The sequence below is a fragment of the Tetranychus urticae genome, chromosome 1 (assembly GCF_039701765.1).
Source record: "Tetranychus urticae isolate SD_2017Ah chromosome 1, NJAU_TeUrti_SD_1.0, whole genome shotgun sequence".
Classification (NCBI taxonomy): Eukaryota; Metazoa; Arthropoda; class Arachnida; order Trombidiformes; family Tetranychidae; genus Tetranychus; species Tetranychus urticae.
In genome coordinates, this window is record NC_142958.1 from 12,588,308 (window position 1) to 12,607,143 (window position 18,836).

General features: G+C 33.2%; 3 protein-coding genes across 4 annotated transcripts; 1 reads left to right on the forward strand and 2 right to left on the reverse strand.

Annotated features, from left to right (window-relative positions):
- Window positions 1-788: 788 nt before the first annotated feature.
- On the reverse strand, window positions 789-2,646 carry LOC107361297 (cytochrome P450 2J4). Its single transcript, XM_015928087.3, has one exon. It carries the CDS (start codon window positions 2,438-2,440, stop codon window positions 929-931), a length of 1,512 nt encoding a protein of 503 aa, XP_015783573.2. The 5' UTR covers window positions 2,441-2,646; the 3' UTR covers window positions 789-928.
- A 7,778-nt stretch (window positions 2,647-10,424) lies between these two features.
- On the reverse strand, window positions 10,425-16,344 carry LOC107361298 (uncharacterized). The gene is made up of 2 exons (XM_015928088.3): window positions 16,296-16,344; window positions 10,425-11,723 (listed from the first exon to the last, which is right to left on the reverse strand). The coding sequence occupies exon 2, from the start codon at window positions 11,571-11,573 to the stop codon at window positions 10,527-10,529; it is 1,047 nt and encodes a 348-aa protein (XP_015783574.2). The 5' UTR covers window positions 11,574-11,723; window positions 16,296-16,344; the 3' UTR covers window positions 10,425-10,526.
- On the forward strand, window positions 12,444-14,209 carry LOC107361440 (uncharacterized). 2 transcript variants are annotated; one of them, XM_089270388.1, is made up of 5 exons: window positions 12,444-12,804; window positions 12,874-12,942; window positions 13,021-13,285; window positions 13,362-13,436; window positions 13,572-14,209. In XM_089270388.1, exons 2-5 carry the CDS (start codon window positions 12,928-12,930, stop codon window positions 13,985-13,987), a joined length of 771 nt encoding a protein of 256 aa, XP_089126514.1. In that variant the 5' UTR covers window positions 12,444-12,804; window positions 12,874-12,927; the 3' UTR covers window positions 13,988-14,209. The 2 variants fall into 2 exon arrangements, with proteins under 2 accessions (XP_089126514.1, XP_015783756.2); XM_015928270.3 differs by having other exon boundaries at window positions 12,788-12,942.
- Window positions 16,345-18,836: the final 2,492 nt, after the last annotated feature.

Consider the following 18,836-nt stretch of genomic DNA (forward strand, 5'->3'; position numbering starts at 1 on the left):
CAACTTTTAGTGTCAATATTTGGCATAATACTTATTATATTTACATAAATAAAGAGTAAATTGACTTATCAAACGTTCAGTCAATGTAATCAACTAACATTAATCGATAGTCAGATAGGCCATAGCAGCTTCGAAAAGATATTAAGATTTTAAACCGTTTGTATTAACCCATACCAATATCATATTCAACAGGTAAGATTATTGATCATGATCCTTGAAACAGTCAATGAACTAAAAATAAAAACTCAATTGCTTTTCATCAAACAAACAATACAAACGACCCAAATGGATAAAAAAGTTATTAAAATTAAAAGTAACCAAATCACCAGAAGAATGGGAAATAATAGCAAAAATATTGTTTCGATCAGTAACCCTGTGATTTCATCAAAATATTCAAGTGTATAAAACAAAAAAACCAAAAATATTTAAGTGCAATTGCATTCAAAACATGGCTTGAAATTATTTCAATTACGACTCTTCATGTATTTTCCGATATGCATTATCAAATAATCTGATAAAATAAAATAATTTTCAAAAAGCATAGTTGCAAATACGTTTCAATATTTCACTGATCAAATGACTTGAAATTGTCTTAATTGGCTATTTCTCATTCCTTCAATTTTGTGCATTTCACGGCTTTAGTCCTAAGTCCATCATCTATCTTATGAATTAAATTATTAATAATATATCAAATATTAAAATGTGTGCTATCAGACTCTTAAGTTCACTTGAAATTAAATCATTTATTGATACTGACACTAGTGTTTATCCCAAATGAAATGAGGGTATTTTACAGTCAAAAAATATCTATTTAATTTTGCGCTGAAAGTTTATGATTATTTAAACAAATGGTAAATTCACATTCTGTCAGTTCATCAGATTAAAAATCATTTTGATACACAAATATTAACATAAGAAACATGCAAGTTTAGTTGGAATTGGAAATTTTCTCAAAGATGAAAGTTGGTAGGTGAGATGGACGTCTTGATAAACCAAACATGGCTTCAGTCGAAATTTTAGTTCCTGGTTTAACTTTGACATGATATTTTTGTAACATACAAACTAAATACAAAAACAGTTCAACATTGGCTAAACTTTCACCTGGACAGTTCCTTTTACCAGCACTGAAAGGTATAAGATGAGGTGGTTTCACTACTTTAATTCCATCTTCAGTAAGGAAACGAGTTGGATCAAATTCATCTGGATTAGGCCACAGTTTAGGATCACGATTAACTGACCAGAAATTGAAGATGACCAGAGTATCTTTGGGTATATTGTAATTTCCGATTTTGGTATCACTTGATGCTCTTCTCAATAGATTGTTTGCAACAACAGAACCGATTCGATGTATTTCATGGATGAAAGCCATTGTAAATGGCATTCTATTTCTGTCAACATAATCCGGTTTTCTTTCAAACCCAATAACATCAGCTATCTCTGAACGTATTTTATCTTGGTACTCTGGATATTTGACTAGATATACCATTACCCATGCCATTGTACTTGATACAGTCTCAGTTCCAGCTCCATAAAATGCACCAGCATTTCGTTTCAATATATTAATGGTGAAATTATCGTCCACTTTGTTTTGCTTTTCTCTGTTTTTCTTCTCAACAAGATAACCATCAATGTAATCTACAACTTCTTGAGAATTTTTTTCCTGATGTTTAACAATTTCATCTTGAATATGTGTATCGACGATTTGAAAGCACTTTTTCAATCTGGTCACATTAAACAATTCAAATTTAAACACAAGCTCAGCCAACCATGGTAGAAAAGCCACTACACCGGCGAAGCTAAAACTACGTCCGACCTCGGTATTTGCTGATGAAATTGCGATAGCAGTAGGATCATCACGTTCATATTTATGGCCAAACAATAAAATTGAGACGTTATTTGCAACAGAGTGAGAAATACATTTTTCAAAATCGGCAGGTTTACCATTATTTTCCAAGGCTGAAAGAAACTGGTCAACCTCTTCTTTGACCAATGTTTCAATTGTGCTCTTTCCAAGACCAACATCTCGTAAAATATGGAGTGATAAACGTCTATGTTCGCGCCAAGGGTCGCCTGACATTTCAGCAAATGAACGTCCCTCAACCACACCAGGGAAAAATACTTCATGTTGTCGAGCAAGTAAGGCATCATTGGCAATAGCATCTTTCATGTGAGGCCAATCACAAACCAAGACCACATCGAAAGAACCCAATTTCAAACTATAAACTGGTCCATACTTTTTAGATAATTGGTCAAACACAAGATAGATATCATCTTTAATGAAGGGTAAATAGCCAACAATAGGAAGACCCCAAGGACCAGCTGGTAATGAACGAATCCTTTGTATTGTATTAAATAAATACTTTACCAGCCAGAAGAGGGCAAGCCCAATCAAACTGTTAACTAGAGGCTGAGATGACAGCAAATTACTAATTAAAAACATCTTTTTTCAACTGGAAACAGTAAAACTAAAATAAAATGTTTACCAGAAATGAGCTTTATATTAAGAACATTTTTTATCAACTTGAATCTTGTCAATCCGAGTTATCGGACGAAGATAACCATTAAACGCCTCCTTTAAGTACAATAAACAGCTTTGTTTGTATTAATAATCAATCAAGACAACAACTATGTACTGCCCATCAGGACTTTTACCAGGGTTTTATCAACACGAGCAAAATTGGTGAAATACTGGAAGGAATCCAATGATAATACAATGTAGCAACATGATGGTTATCAACATTGAACCTGTTTTTGAATGAATGACTTCTATCAAAATAATAAATCCCCTTTATTGCTTATTTAGCCATTCGTATTCAACAATCAAAGTTGATTCCATTTTTATTTGGAATCTATTTCTTATCAATTTACAGTTAAATGTACCAGAATTACAATAAAATGAAATAACTCTTTTCGAGAGGCATCGCGTTCGGCCTTACTAAGCATAATTAATTCACGAAATTAAGTCAAATTTCGTTATCAAAAAAGTGTAACCTTTTAATGATATTAAATTAAATGAAATAATTAACTAGAATCAGCAAGATTACGTCTAGAAAATTGCGAAAATTGATTCTTAAAATTTCGACCCTGCAAATGATCTCAGTTATGGCAACTAAGGGACACAGTTCGAACAAGATCTCCACTGTAAGATCGTCTTTAACTTTATCTAACAGACTTTAGCTGGAGCTTCAATCAGCATTTATGAACATATCAAGTGATCTAATGATTATGATAATAAATTAGGTAATACTGAGTGAAAACAATTCGTGAGTACACAATATGTGTTTGATTTAATCGTCTGGATAAATGAGATAAATAATAATAATATTATTAATAATTACAAGTGGTTTCAAGTGCGATTGCACGGAATAATGTATTATATTGTATTAATTGTGTTGACTTAAAAATTATGTTTCCTCAATGGTCAGTCCTTCAATTTTCAGCCATTCAAAGGTCAATCTATTCAAATATTCTCAGTGTTGCTTGCCATTGATCCGCTCATTTATCAGCAATCGTTTAATGTGAATTATTCCAAGCTTTTCCACTTGAATCAGACTATTTAAACCCTGAAGTCCTCTCAAGCCAGCTTGTAGACAACAATTACTACATAACATTTAATAACCATTATAAACATATGTAGAGGTTTCAGTTCTTGCATGTACATTCATTAATACAAACATTTTAACAATTCGTAAGATAGCATTCACATGTTTTTGATCGTCTTTTTCCTGCCAATGCATCATTAAGCTTTTCAGAGATTTCTTTCAACACTGACATTCTGGTTTTACAATCAAGCTCATTAAAATTGTTCGAACGCGGTTATTGCCATTTACGAATGATTCATAACCAAATTAAAAGTGTTAAGTTAAAATGTTGAGATGTAAAACACATTACATGTACACTCTATTTCAAAAGTTTGCTGAGCAAGTTTCATATTATTAATTTGAAGAAATTGAAATATTTTTCAAGATGAATAGCTTAAATTGCATTGAATTATGGGCTAAATCTCTGTTTATCGAAAAACGCATTCGGAACATTTAAAATCGATTATGAAAATTTCAAAATTGAAATGGATTTTCCAAAAGTTTGGTCCAACTTATTACTTACTTACCATTTTAAGTAACAAAAATACTCGCGTTTGAATAACTTTTCATTTTTCAAATCGAATTTCCCAAATCTATCAGATTTGGATCGGTCGATTTGGACATTCAGAAAATTTTGAACGTCTTTCTCATTTATAAACTTAATATAATCTTCTTGAAATTTAGCTATAATTTATTGTTGCTTTACACATTTAATACTCAACGGACAGCCTCTGTGGAATGTTCTAAATCAAAGATGTGATAAATAAAATCCATTATCAGTTTGGACTTTTTGTTGCATTTATATAATACACTCAAACTTCGTATATTTTGCCTTTTTGAGTGCAGACATCTAACGTTCAAAAAAATAAAATGAGCAAATTTTTACTTACGGTGACAGTAAATTACAGTAGTTCACAATCAAGTGAGCTCACTTTTTGACCAAATAGTATAACTATTACTAGACTCCGAAGTAAGCCGATCGAGTCAGCCAAGCAGTCGACTCTGGCTCTTGTGAGTCGAAGTTGATTTTTTTTAGCTTAGTCGGATGAGTTTGATGAGTTTGGAGTTTTTTATCTACAGTATAAATATACTAGAAGAACCTTTAAAGACCCTTCATCATGCAGAAATTGAAGGTAAAACAATGAGAGCTGTTACTACTTCATGGTACACTGAGGAATCAAAAGTTACTAATTGGGATGAAGATGAAGAAGTACAAATGCAACCTCGTGATGTAAACATCCTAACTGAGGAAGAAATTATGAAACAAACAGCTGAATTGAGGAAGTAAAACCCATTACTGTCCATATTGTCCCCATAAGAATCTTGGACGACGAGACATTATTCGTCATGTGAAGACTTGCAATGATCGACGAAAAGCAGGTGAAGATATGAATGCAGCACCTTAACAAGAAATAATATGAAATACAAAAGAATTATTAAATTTCAATTGATCTCATTAATAAAGATTATTTATTAGCAATCGTTTTTTGTGAATTACCCGAGCTTTTCTATTGAATCAGACTATTTTTAAACCCTGGAGTCCTCTCAAACTAGCTTGTAGCCAACAATTACATTGCATAATAAATATCACATCTAATAACCATTATAAGCATATGTAGAGGTCTCAGTCCTTGAATCTACACCCACGAACATTCTAAAAATGAATTCACAGGTTCTTGTGCATCAAGCTGCTCAGAGATTTCTTTCAACACTGACATGCTGGTTTTACAATCAAGCTCATTCAAATAATTACGCGAACGTGGTTGTTGCCATGCTCTGCTGTTGCCAATGGTCTGTGAAACGAAATTAAAATTGTAATAAGTTAAGTTGTTAAAACACATGGCATGATTTCTGGAAACATTCTGAATGTCTTTTCCAGTTGTACACTTATTATGATCTTCCTGAAATTTAGCTACCCGTGCTTTATTGTTGCCTTAACACATTTAACGTCCATAATTAACTTCTTTTGCTCTTTATTTGGGCATCTTTGTCTAAGTAACCTTCGATATATTTCTGGATGTCCAGCAAATAAACAAGTGTCTAGCTAATTAAATTTTACTAACGACCAATAACCGCCTGATCTTGTCTTCTCTTATTACGTCTTGAAATGGACAGCCCTTTTGGAATGGTCTAAATCATAGATATGATAAATAAAATCCCTTCATCAGTTTTGAACCTTTTTGCATTTCTTCAATATGTTACAAATTGTATAGTACCTGGCTTCTCGTTGCCCTCTTAACTCTGATTTGTAATCTTTGTCTCCGGCTTTGCAATTGTATAACGGATAACGGTAAAGTAACGATTCGTCCTTTGAATTTACGCTTGAACGCTTATACAATTGTGTGAAATGACTTCTTTCATAAATTGTAACAAAATCACATAAAGATTTATAAGATACGAATGATTTACCATCAGTAAATTCAACTTTCTCAGACATTTTGTATTAACATAATTTAGTTTAGCAATTAAGCTTATTTTTAAACAAAACAAGAGATGGCGTTGTAATTCCATTTTCAGGAATCGTCTCGAAGCCTATTCGTACAAAGATTTTGTACGATTAGGCTTTTCTGTTTCAAATACCAGGCAAAGCGAATTGAAGATGCAATTTATCTCAAGGAAATGCAAATAGTTGTAATCGGCATAAAAAATTGATACCTTAACCAGGTTTGAATCCTCAATCTTAACCTAATTATTAACCTAATAATTAATAACATTTAATTTGACCTACTCTCTAACCACTGTACTGTCGATGATTATTTCATTATCATAAATTAACTCACACTTTTTGTTGTTATTGAAAATGTGAAGTGAAATATGAGCATGAATAGACGCCAAATACCAGCAAGAAAATGTCAATATTTTGATTTTTCTTTGTTATTGACTTGAATTTCATGTTCACGTTAAAACCTAACCTATCACCAAGGAACTCCGGGATCGAGTCTCTCTCTGGTCCATTTGGTTTCTCCTCTCCTCTCTCCTCTCTTCTCTCTTCTCTTCTGTCTTTCCCCTCTTAATGAAATATTGTAAACAAGCGTGGCTTGTAATATGAATATGTAAAATAAGATACACATTTGTAGTTCGCACATTAGAGAACAGTGTAGCCACTGCGACTCACACCCAAAATTGAAAATAATAAAACTATCCAGAGGCGCCTCTATTGTCACAAAATTGGGCCTTTAACAGTAGCACGCTCATTTTAAAGCACCGTGCTACGATACGCGTCAATACGGCAAACTATTTGACATAAAAATGATACACTAACCAGGTTTGAATCCTCGATTTCATTCTAATCAACATTTAATTTGACCTACTCTCTAACCACTGGACTTTCGATGATTATTTCATTATCTTAAATTAACTCATAGTTTTTGTTGTTACATGAATTGTTGGATTGAAAATATGATGAGAAACATGAGCATGAATGAGCGCCAAATGTCAACAAGAAAATGTCAATATTTTTGATTTTTCTTTTTAATTGACTTTAATTTCATTTTCGCGTTAAAACCTAACAACTAACTTGTAAGAATGATGAGCGGCTGATTTCACCATTTGCGATATTTTACATTGATTTATTTACATGTATATTTAACAAATTTGTAGATACCGAAGATTCAAGTCAAGGTATTAATACTTTCGATTACATGAAGATTACAGAAATTAACGAGAAAACTAACAATGATTTGGCGATAATTAATGAACTGGAAGCAGAAGTAGGTGTTATTATTCTGAAATTTTTTTCATCAAAATAAACAAATCTTTTGTTTTCAATGATCTGCAATTCATAGATTGTTTCCTTGAGTTTTGCTGGAAACGAATCAACTTCCAATGCATCAGATAATGACCATCGGCATTCATCTCCATCAATTCTCCCAAAATTCAGATACCATACTCTGCTTTCCATGCCGTAAGCCTTTGTGGACATAGTAAAGGTTCCTTCCTCGAAATTGCACTCAATATTTATGCTTATGTCACTTTTTAGATTCACTTCAACCAGTCTTGGAGTTTCTCCATTAACTTTCAACAAGAAGTCAGTTGAATCATTTGTTACTCTAGCAATTAACAGATACTTTTCTGCCCCAAGGGCTTTGTATTGATATCCATCGACAAATGGTTCAACACTTTTTGGTAGCTGACTGTAGTCTGCTGCAGCAATAGGTACAGTTTGGGTCAAGTTGTAATAGATGTGGTATCCACGTTTCGAGATGTAATATTGAGGTGGATCAATCAATTCATAAGGGAATGTAGAGTTGTTTATCTTTAAAGCCCAGGCAAAGTAAAGTTTATCATCGAAATAAATTGCAGTTCCATTTATCTCTGGCTCGATATTGTAATCAGTAATGGTCAGATTGTAATTGTCCCCATAAATTGTAAATATACGAACACCACAAGTAAATAAAACGATGTCCTTATCCCAAGCAACCTCTGTTGTGTGACCAGGGATGCCAGATGCGGGCTCTTTCGTCTCAAACTTGACTCCATCATCATTTAAAGAGTAACTAGTTGAGGCACCATCTAACTTGCCTGAAATGTCGCGAGAACTGGTTCTAGTTGAAAATTCAATGTTTTTTATCGGACACGAATCATCGAAACATTGTTTCCAATGTGCTTTAGCTGTCGTTGTCAAATGAAGCACAATTAAAGTGGATAAAACAATTGACAAAAGTATACTCTGTACCATGTCAAGACCAACCACTAATTATAAAAATAAGACAAAACTATTTCTTCACTTCTCTATACAGAAATTGAGAGTTAGATAATGTTGAATCCGAGGTGAATCATAAATATAAAAGAAAATTGAACTTGATTTTCATTTATTGATAAAAAGCGAAAATTTTGGATGTAGATTCACCTCTAAAATAAATGTACAAGATTAACAATATACGCAGTTTCATAAAATACATTTGATACATACTCATCATCCAGATTGATTGAAGCTCATTTATCTCAAGATTGCTTAGATGAATATCATGATTCATGAGTGATCTTACTATTGAATTTGCAACATTTCTAATGAGAAATTGAGTGTTCGATATGAGATTAGCTACCAAACTGATCAAATCAAGGACAGCTTCTAATGTGACTCTATTTGTTGACAATATTCATGAAAAGCTTATCCCGACCAATGCTCTAAATGAATTTCGTGCTTATATTTCTTGCCTAAGCTTTCTACAAAAATATTGAGAAAATTTATTGATTGCTGAAGCACGAAAATTATTCTGTATTTATCAGTAATTTAAGTACCAACACGAATTTCTAACTTACTTCGACGTGTTAATTTAAATTTGAATTTCTAAATTTATACTTCTTTATTAATCAGTTAATTGTCATATTGCAAACCATTAACACTGGCAAAATAGAGTTATAAATGAAATTTGGCTCAAGTTGTAATAGATTTGTTATCCACAAGATGTAATATTGAGGTAGATGATTGATCGTAGAGTGATCTTTTTATTTCGAAGCTAAAAACTGTGAATACTCGACTGACAAATCATTTGCATAAGCTTCAATGTCTGTTTTTGTTAATCAGAAACTCATAAATCTAGTCAAAGGATTCAATCTCGAAACATTTTGGCTAAACAGATGAATGTTGAGAATTTATTAATAGTTTTGAATTCTCAGGTTTTTAATCAGATTCTAATCCACTAGATGACTCTTTATATTGTTTAGAGACAGTTGGTTACCGGTTGTTTGCTAAGGGGTACAAATCAAATATAATTCATAACAATAGCATATTTGATTGGTCAGCAAATATTCATGGAACAACCAGATGGTTTTGTGGATAAAAGATTATCAACATTTCACTCTATGGACTGGAATGCAGTGAAAGGTAATGTAACTTGAAATTGCACTCCGTTTTTACAGAGATGAGTCTTTCGTGAAACTTAAAGATGTTTGTATCCCGCAAATGTTAATGGTCATCAGTTTATGCTAGCATTTATTTGATCAACTTGATTGAGACCAAGATGAGTGAAAAGTTCGATATAATGGATAGAGCACCTTTCATTTTACGGTTGTTTGGAGTCATAACTCACGAACAGTTAATGCTAATGTAAATGTTAAAGTTGGTAGGTGAGATGGAGCCTTGATAAACCAAACATGGCTTCAGTTGAACTTTAGTTCCTGGTTTAACTTTGACACGATATTTTTGTAACATACAAACTAAATACAAAAACAGTTCAACATTGGCTAAACTTTCACCTGGACAGTTCCTTTTACCAGCACTGAAAGGTATTAGATGAGGTGGTTTCACTACTTTACTGTCATCTTCAGTAAGGAAACGAGTTGGATCAAATTTATCTGGATTAGGCCACAGTTTAGGATCACGATTAACTGACCAGAAATTGAAGATAACCAGAGTATCTTTGGGTATATTGTAATTGCCGATTTTTGTATCACTTTATGCTCTCCTGAGTAGATTATTTGCAACAACAGAACCAATTCGATGTATTTCATGGATGAAAGTCATTGTAAATGGCATTCTATTTCTGTCAACATAATCTTCTTTCAAATCCAATAACATCAGCTATCTCTGAACGTATCTGCGTACGTATTTATACTTTTGATTTTCCGTTATTGAATTGAGTTTCATGTTCGCGTTAAAACCTAGCAGCAATGAATGATGAGCCGTTGTTTCACTATTTGCGATATTTTATATTGATTGGGAAGCTTTATTGTCTGATTATGTCAATCAGAAATATAATACATAAATCTAGTCACCGGATTAAATCGCACATTTTGTAAAACAGATAAACATAATCCATTAAGAAAAAATATATTGAGAGAATTGAGTTTTGATTCATTTTGATTAATAGTGATTCATTAGTGAATTTGGAAGGCGATTGGTTTAAATATAATAAAAACAATTATGTATCTTGTTTAATGCTTTTCTAGTTTTAAAAAAAAGTGTAAATACTGAAGATTCAAGTAAGATATTAATACTTTCGATTACATGAAGATTACCAAAATTAACGTGACAATTAACAATGATTTGGCGATTGTGAATGAACTGGAAGCAGAAGAAGGTGCTATTAGTCTGAAATAGTTTTCATCAAAATAAACAAATCTTTTATTTTCAATGATCTGTAATTCATAAGTCGTTTCCTTGAGTTTTGCTGGAAACGAACGAACTTTCAATGAGTCAGATAATGACCAAAGGCATTCATCTCCATCGATTCTTCCAGGCTGCAGAAACCATACTACGCTTTCTGTGTCATAGAACTTTGTGGACATAGTAAAGGTTCTTTCCTCAAAATTGCACTCAATATTTATGCTTATGTCACTTTTTATTAGATTCACTTCAACCAATTTAGGAGTTTCTCCATTAACTTTTAACAAGAAATCAGTTGTCTCATTTGCTACTCTAGCAATCAACAGATACTTTTCTGATCCCACAGCTTTGTATTCATAGCCATCGACAAATGGTTCAACACTTGCAGGTAGCTGACTGTAGTTGGCTGCAGCAATAGGTACAGTTTGGGTCAAGTTGTAATAGATTTGATATCCGCTTTCCGATAAGTAATACTGAGGTGGATCAATCAACTCATAAGGAAATGTAGAGTTGTTTATCATTATAGCCCAGGAACAGTAGAGTTTATCATTGAAATAAATTGCAGTTCCATTTATTTCTGGTGCGATATTGTAATCAGTAATAGTCTGAATAGTGTAATTGTCCTTATAAATTGTAACAACACGAACACTACAAGTAAATAAAACGTTGTCGTCATCCCATTCAATCTCTATTGTCTGACCAGGGATGCCAGATGCAGGAGCTTGCATCTCGAACCTGACTCCATCGTCATTTGAAGAGTAAGTAGTTTTGTCTCTATCTAAACCACCTGAAATGTCGCGAGAACTGGATTTAGATGAAAATTTAATGTATTTAACCGGACACGAATCATCGAAACATTTTTGCCAATATGCTTTAGTTGTTGTTGCCAAGTGAAGCACAATTAAAGTGGATAAAACAATTGACAAAAATATACTTTGGGCCATGTCAATACCAATCACTAATTATAAACTATGTTTTCACTTCTCTATACAGAAATTTTGAGCTAGATAACGTTGAATTCAAGTTGGATCTTCAATATGAAAGAAAATTGAATTTGGTTTTCATAAAAGCGAATATTTTGGATTTAGATTCACCTCTGAAATAAATGTACTAGATTAACAATATACGCAGTTTCATAAAATACATTTAATACATACTCATCATCCATCTTGGTTGAAGCTTAATTTATCTCAAGATTGCTTAGATAAATATCATGAATCATGAGTGATCTAACAATTGAATTTGCAACATGAGAAATTAAGTGTTCGATATGAGATTAGCTACCAAACTGATCAAATCAAGGACAGCTTCTAATGTGACTCTATTTGTTGACAATATTCATGAAAAGCTTATCTCGACCAATGCTCTAAATGAATTTCGTGCTTATATTTCTTGCCTAACTTTGTATAAAAGTATTGGCAAAATTGATTCATTACTGAAGCACGACGATTGTTCTGTATTTAGCAGTGCTTTAACTTTGATTGTACTTGATGCAAGGGAAAGATGGTAAATTCAAGGTGTTCAAACGGGTAGGTCAAAAAGTGAACGGCTATATCTTTAGAACGGATTTGTTTATTGATCAGAAAATTTGCATATAAATAGATTTTTGTGAGCAATTAATGATTACAATTACCACTGTCAGACAATTTACAAGTTTACATTGAAATGTTATAACCCCATTTTAAACTGCCTTTTCGAGCTCGGTAAGCGTTTTCGTGTCGCTTCTGAATGTCCTGTCTTTTAGAAGCCTTCAAATTCCTGATAAAGCTAATTAATATAAAATTAAAATGGCCGCAATCCGACGTCTATTTCTATATAAAGCCACAAATTTTAACCTACCCATTTGAACAGCTCGTAAGTGCATTGGAACTTATTTCAAGATCATTCATCAAAATCAACAAATATCTATGAAAGGTTGATTTGAACCCAAAAAAGCATACTTCCTCCTCCTCCATTTTTTTCAACCTCGTTAAACCAATATTGTTAAAAGTTATGTTAAAACGGGTTATCCCGTGAACGATATCTGCTTCAAAGATTATCTCCTGTTAAGGTCATTTCCAACGGGAAACCATTCCATTGATAATGTTCCAATGTGATCCTGATTATTGGTGAATAAGTATAAATAATAATTGAAACCAAGAGAAAAGTATCAGTTCAGTTTCAACCATCTAACAAGTAAAGTAAAAACAACAACTACAGCTCCAAACCAAAGCTTTTTGACTTTATCTCGTGCCTTCTTAACAGTTGCGATTTTTTCAAATTTTTGTTCCTAAAAGACTCAACAAAAACTCCATCAAAATGAACATGCGATTGGTAAGTGCGAAATTTCACTAACTATTAGTAAGTTTTGTATGATATTGAGCTAAATTGTTTATTTCCATTTGACTTTAGGTCCTTTTACTTGCTCTATTCTCAATGATGTTTGTACAAGTTGCAAAATGTCAGTCTGAAGATTCCGACCAAAGTGAATTAGATGATGCTGAGGAAAACTTCGAACCTGATGAATCTCCAATCGAAAGTCGAAACAAAAGAGAGATTGGTTCAGATCTAGAAGAAGCCGAAACAGCTGTGGGTGGTAAAGGAGGAGCCGCAGTGGTAGCCCACAAAGCTGGAAAGAAAGGTGCAGCAGCAGCAGGGTTCAAAGGAGGTAAAGCAGGTAAGTGTTGAAAATTAAAACAAAAACAAGACAATAATCAACAAAAATATTAAACTTGAAATATTTACTCTCATAGGCAAAGCTGGATTCAAAGCAGGAGCTAAAGGAGCTAAAGGTGGTGCCGCATTTGGAGCCGCTGGAGCCGCTGGAGGTAAGACAATAAACTTAAATGTTTTAATTGAACAATCTACCAAGTAAATGAGTCTATGGTATTTCAGTTCATTAAACTGCAAGCATTTGCTCAAGTCAACTAAACTCATTGAATAACTGATTATCCACTTGACAGGCAAAAAAGGTGCTGCAGTAAAGAAAGGATTCGCTGCTGGAGCTTTCGGTAAGAAATTCGGAAAGAAAGGAGGATTCGCAAAGGCCGGTGGCGCTGGATTCAACAAGAAAATGGGAGTTGTCAAGAAGTTCGGAATGAGCCAAGGATTCAAATTCGGTAAAGCTGCTGGTTATGGTGCTGCTGGTGGAGCTATGGGCGGTAAGGGTGCTAAAGGAGGATTTGCTGGTGCCGCTGGTGCCGCTGGATTCAAGAAGGGTGCTAAAGGAGGCAAGAAAGGATTCGCCGCTGGAGCAGCTGCAAAGGCAGGAGGAAAAGCTGGAGTTGCTGGTGCTGCAGGATTTAAGAAGGCCGCTGGTGCTGCTGGTGTTGCTGGTGTTAAGAAGGGTGTCGCTGGTGGCAAAGGATTGATTGGTTAATAAGTCAAAGCTCTATAGTCAAAATCAAATTTTATACTTCAACTATCTGTGATTATTTTTTCAATCGACACTATTCTCAGTACACCGATGAATCCTCAGTTACAAATCTTTTTATTCAATAGTCATTTTTCAAAGTCTTAATCAAGTTTTTTTGTTAAAATAATTTACTCTATTTTTTCGAAATATTTTTACCGATAAATGTAGAAACAAAAGTTACACAATGAAATTACACAAGTAAATCCTTCTTACATAAATGTATAACATCATAATTTATTTTATCTTTACATTTGTTCAAAAAAGCTCGTGTATCTGTGTCTCGACAAAAATTCTGACTACATTCTGCTTCATTCATAAATCATTTTGGTACAATTTTGTAACCGATGAAAAAATTTTATTGTCATCGCAGAACATGGGAGAAAGGCCAAGTTAATTGAAGATGTATCAATACTTCATCGCGAGGAAATGGAAATAATTGTAATTGACATAAAAATGATACACTTACAAGGTTTGATTCCTCAATTTCATCCTAATCAACATTTAATTTAACCTACTTTTTAATCACTGGACTGTCGATGATTATTTCATTAACATAAATTAACTCATAGTTCTTGTCTTTGTCGATATTAATAATATAATAAGAAACAAGAGCGTGAATGAGCGTCAAATGGCAACAATAAATGTCAATATTTTTACTTTTCTCTATTATTGACTACAATTTCATGTTGTTAAAATCCAGCAACTATGAACAATGACCCGTGATAAAGCACCATTTGCGATATTTTTATATTGATTGGGAAGCTTAAATGTCTGATTGAGTTAACCAGAAATACATCAATCTAGTCATCGGGATAAATCTCACAATACTTTCCCGGACAGATAAATATTATAAATATTAATATAATCCATTAAGAAAAAAAAACAGATAAATTGTGAGAATTATGTTTAGATTCTTTTTGATTGATAGTCATGCAAATTGGCAAATGACTGGTTTAAATAAAAACAATTATAAATCTTGTTTAATAATTCATGTTTTCGCACTGAATTTAACAAATGTGTAAATACTGAAGATTCAGGTAAAGGTATTAATACTTTCGATTACATGAAGATTACAGAAAATAACATGAAAATTAACAATGATTTTGCAATTGTTAATGAACTGGAAGCAGAAGTAGGTGTTATTATTCTGAAATTTTTCTCATCATAATGAACAAATCTTTTGTTTTCAATAATCTGCAATTGATAAGTTGTTTCCTTGAGTTTTGCTGGAAACGAACGAACTTCCAATGCATCAGATAATGACCAGAGGCATTCATCCCCATCGATTCTCCCAACATTCCAATACCATACATTGCTTTCCATGCCATAAGCCTTTGTGGACATAGTAAGGCTTCCTTTCTCGAAATTGCACTCAATATTTATGCTTATTTCACTTTTTAGATTCACTTGAACCCATCTTGGAGTATCTCCATTAACTTTCAACAAGAAATCAGTCGAATCATTTGTTACTCTAGCAATTAAGAGATACTTTTCTGATCCAACAGCTTTGTATTGATATCCATCGACAAATGGTTCAACACTTTCAGGTAACTGACCGTAGTTGGCTGCAGCAATAGGTACAGTTTGGGTCAAGTTGTAATAGATTTGATATCCACTTTCCGAGATGTAATATTGAGGTGGATCAATCAATTCATATGGAAATGTAGAGTTGTTTATCATTACAGCCCAGGAACAGTAGAGTTTATCATTGAAATAAATTGCAGTTCCATTTAATTCTGGCTCGATATTGTAATCAGTAATGGTCAGGTTGTAACTATCCTTATAAATTGTATATACACGAACACTACAAGCAAATAAAACTTTGTCGTCATCGTCATCGTATTCAATCGCTGTTGTCTGACCAGGGATGCCAGATGCAGGTGCTTTCATCTCAAACCAGACTCCATCGCCATTTGAAGGGTAAGCAGTTTTGACTGTATCTAAACGACCTGAAATGTCACGAGAACTGGATTTAGATGAAAATTTAATATTTTTAATCGGACACGAATCATCGAAACATTGTTTCCAATTTGCTTTAGTTGTTGTTGTCAAATGAAGCACAATTAAAGTAAATAAAAAAATTGACAAAAGTATACTTTGTGCCATGTCAATAACAATCACTAATTATAAAAAAAATACAAAACTATTTTTTCACTTCTCTATACAGAAATTTTGAGCTAGATAATGTTGAATCCAAGCTGAACGATCAATATGAAAGAAAATTGAACCTCTTTTGCATTTAAAAAGCGGAAATTTTTGGATTTAGATTTACTACTGAAACAAATGTACTAATAGATTAACAATATACGCAGTTTCATAAAATACATTTAATACATGCTCATCATCCATATTGATTGGAGCTTAATTTATCTCAAGATTGCTTAGATTAAAATCATGAATCATGAGTGATCTTACAATTGAATTTGCAACATTTCATGAGAAATTGAGTGTTCGATATGAGATTAGCTGCCAAACTGATCAAATCAAGGACAGCTTCTAATGTGACTCTATTTGTTGACAATATTCATGAAAAGCTTATCTCGACCGATGCTCTAAATGAATTTCTTGCTTAAGCTTTGTACACAAAAGTAAAAAAGTTGGGAATTTCATTCATTACTGAAGCACGAAGATTGTTCTGTATTTATCAGCACTTTAAGTACCAGCACGAATTGCTAACTTACTTTGACGCGTTAATTTGAATTTAAACTTTTAAATTGATATTAATAATCAGTTATTCTTTGTTAATCAGTTTATTGTCATGTTTTAGAGCATTAACATTTGCAAAATAGAGTTATAAATGAAGTTCATGAACTGAATCATGAATATCTCATGGTGGAAACAAGATTTAACATTGAAATCGAGTCTAATTAATCTTTAGTAAATGCACTATGAATCTAAATTATGATCGTAGAGTGATCTTTTTTTGCCGAAGCTAAAACTTGTGAATGCTCGGTGACAATACTTTTGCAATAGCTTTGATGTCAGATTTTGTTAATCAGAAATTCATAAATCTAGTTATCGGAGCGTAGTGAAACGAAGTGGAGATTACAACTCAGGATACCGACAAAAAATTTCACTTCAAATTTTTACGTTCACCGCATTATCTATGAAGATACTGGCGCGATCGAGTCACTACTTCGTATAAAAACTTTTTATGACTTGCAAAATGTCTGAAAAAAATTTCAAGGTCATCCAAGGTCATTTGTCGGAAATTCGTATTTTGACCTTTAGAGGTCATTTGAAGGTCTTAGAAAAATTTTTGTTCCTTTTTGATCAACCATGAAAAAGATTATTGTAATTCAACATGCAGTTATCGAGATATAGCTTAAAACGCAATAAAAGTTGCAAAAAAGGTTGAAACTAGAACTACGCTGAGCAGAGAATAGGCTATTGGGCCAGTGGTATAATATCTCAAGTCGATAATCTTCATTCCTATACCTTTCAATCACAATGAGCCCGTGGCCTTCACCCAGCTTATCACAGTTATTCTTTTTGCCTATTTGCATTCGTTATCTGGACGATTATGCCTGGTCCTCCGATCAGCCCTTGCTGTTCATAAAAAGTATCAATCCTTGCCATGTAAACTTCTCTGGCATACGAGCCAACATCAGCTACTGTTTCCCAGGAAACTATTTGCGGCCAGATGCTGGTTTTGTTTATGGTTTGTTGAAATGAGAAGCCAGCAGCGAAACAATAGGTGATAATCAGGTGTTGCCTGATATCAGTGTGTAGGTTCTCTAGCTATGTATTTTTTGCAGCGAAAAATTTATGATCAAAGGGTGCTGCTTTCCTTTGCACCTAAAAACGAATAATGATTCAATTCTTGAAATCTTGAATTCATCTCGATTATGGAAGATGAAAGAGTTAAAGTGAAAGAGAAACGTTTTTCATCAATTTTGTGCCAAATTTTGTGGAGTTACAAATTAAACTAGGTCAGCCGTGAAGCGGTGTAGTCTGAGCTCGCGTTTAGCTTCATCAATAAACACGAAAAGCGCATTTATAATTAAATAATTTTAAGATTCATTGGACTATGGACAAAAAACTTCGATTGTACCGTTTAGAGTTGGGACTTGATGAGTTTTTAGTGGTATATAAACTGAGTATATAGATGCCATTGAAATTTTTCGGTTCGACAGTTTTCGTAAAAATGAAGTCAAAGTTTAAAATTCGTTCGCCTTTTTTCAATAAGTAAACCAGATTTTGTCTGGTTCTTTTGCTGATTAAACAGAAAATGCAATTATCTTATATGATAAATTCTGTTTCTCTGCGATCACTTCGATTTACAGTTGAATTGACCGTTTTCTGTGACTGTAAGAGCGTTAGATCTGAAACTCATTTTTACTGGTATCCCATAGCACTAATGGACTTACTTTTAATGCACCGAAAAAACTCAAAAATCCATAGCTCTCAACTGTAAAATCGATTTTCTGTCAACAGTCCTTTACTCCAGTTTTATGCATCATGTAATCCATTTTTACAGCACTTCTGTTTCAAATAATATATAATTAATATTATAAATAACGTAAAAAAACGTAAAAACTTCACCAATAGATTAGACAAACCTCCTGCGGAATTTATGTCTAGAAGCTATCATGTCAGATTTAGAGATATTATAATCAAGCCTCTTCTCAAAGGGATTCAAAAGCATAAGTCCATAATGTGGCTTCACACGACTGAGTGCTACAAATGAAAGACCTAGGCTTCTTTCTTGTTCTCCTATGTCAAATACAACTTTATCGAAAGTTAAGCCCTGCGACTTATGGGAAGTTATACACTGTGATGCATAGATTAAGGATGAGCATGAGCGACAACT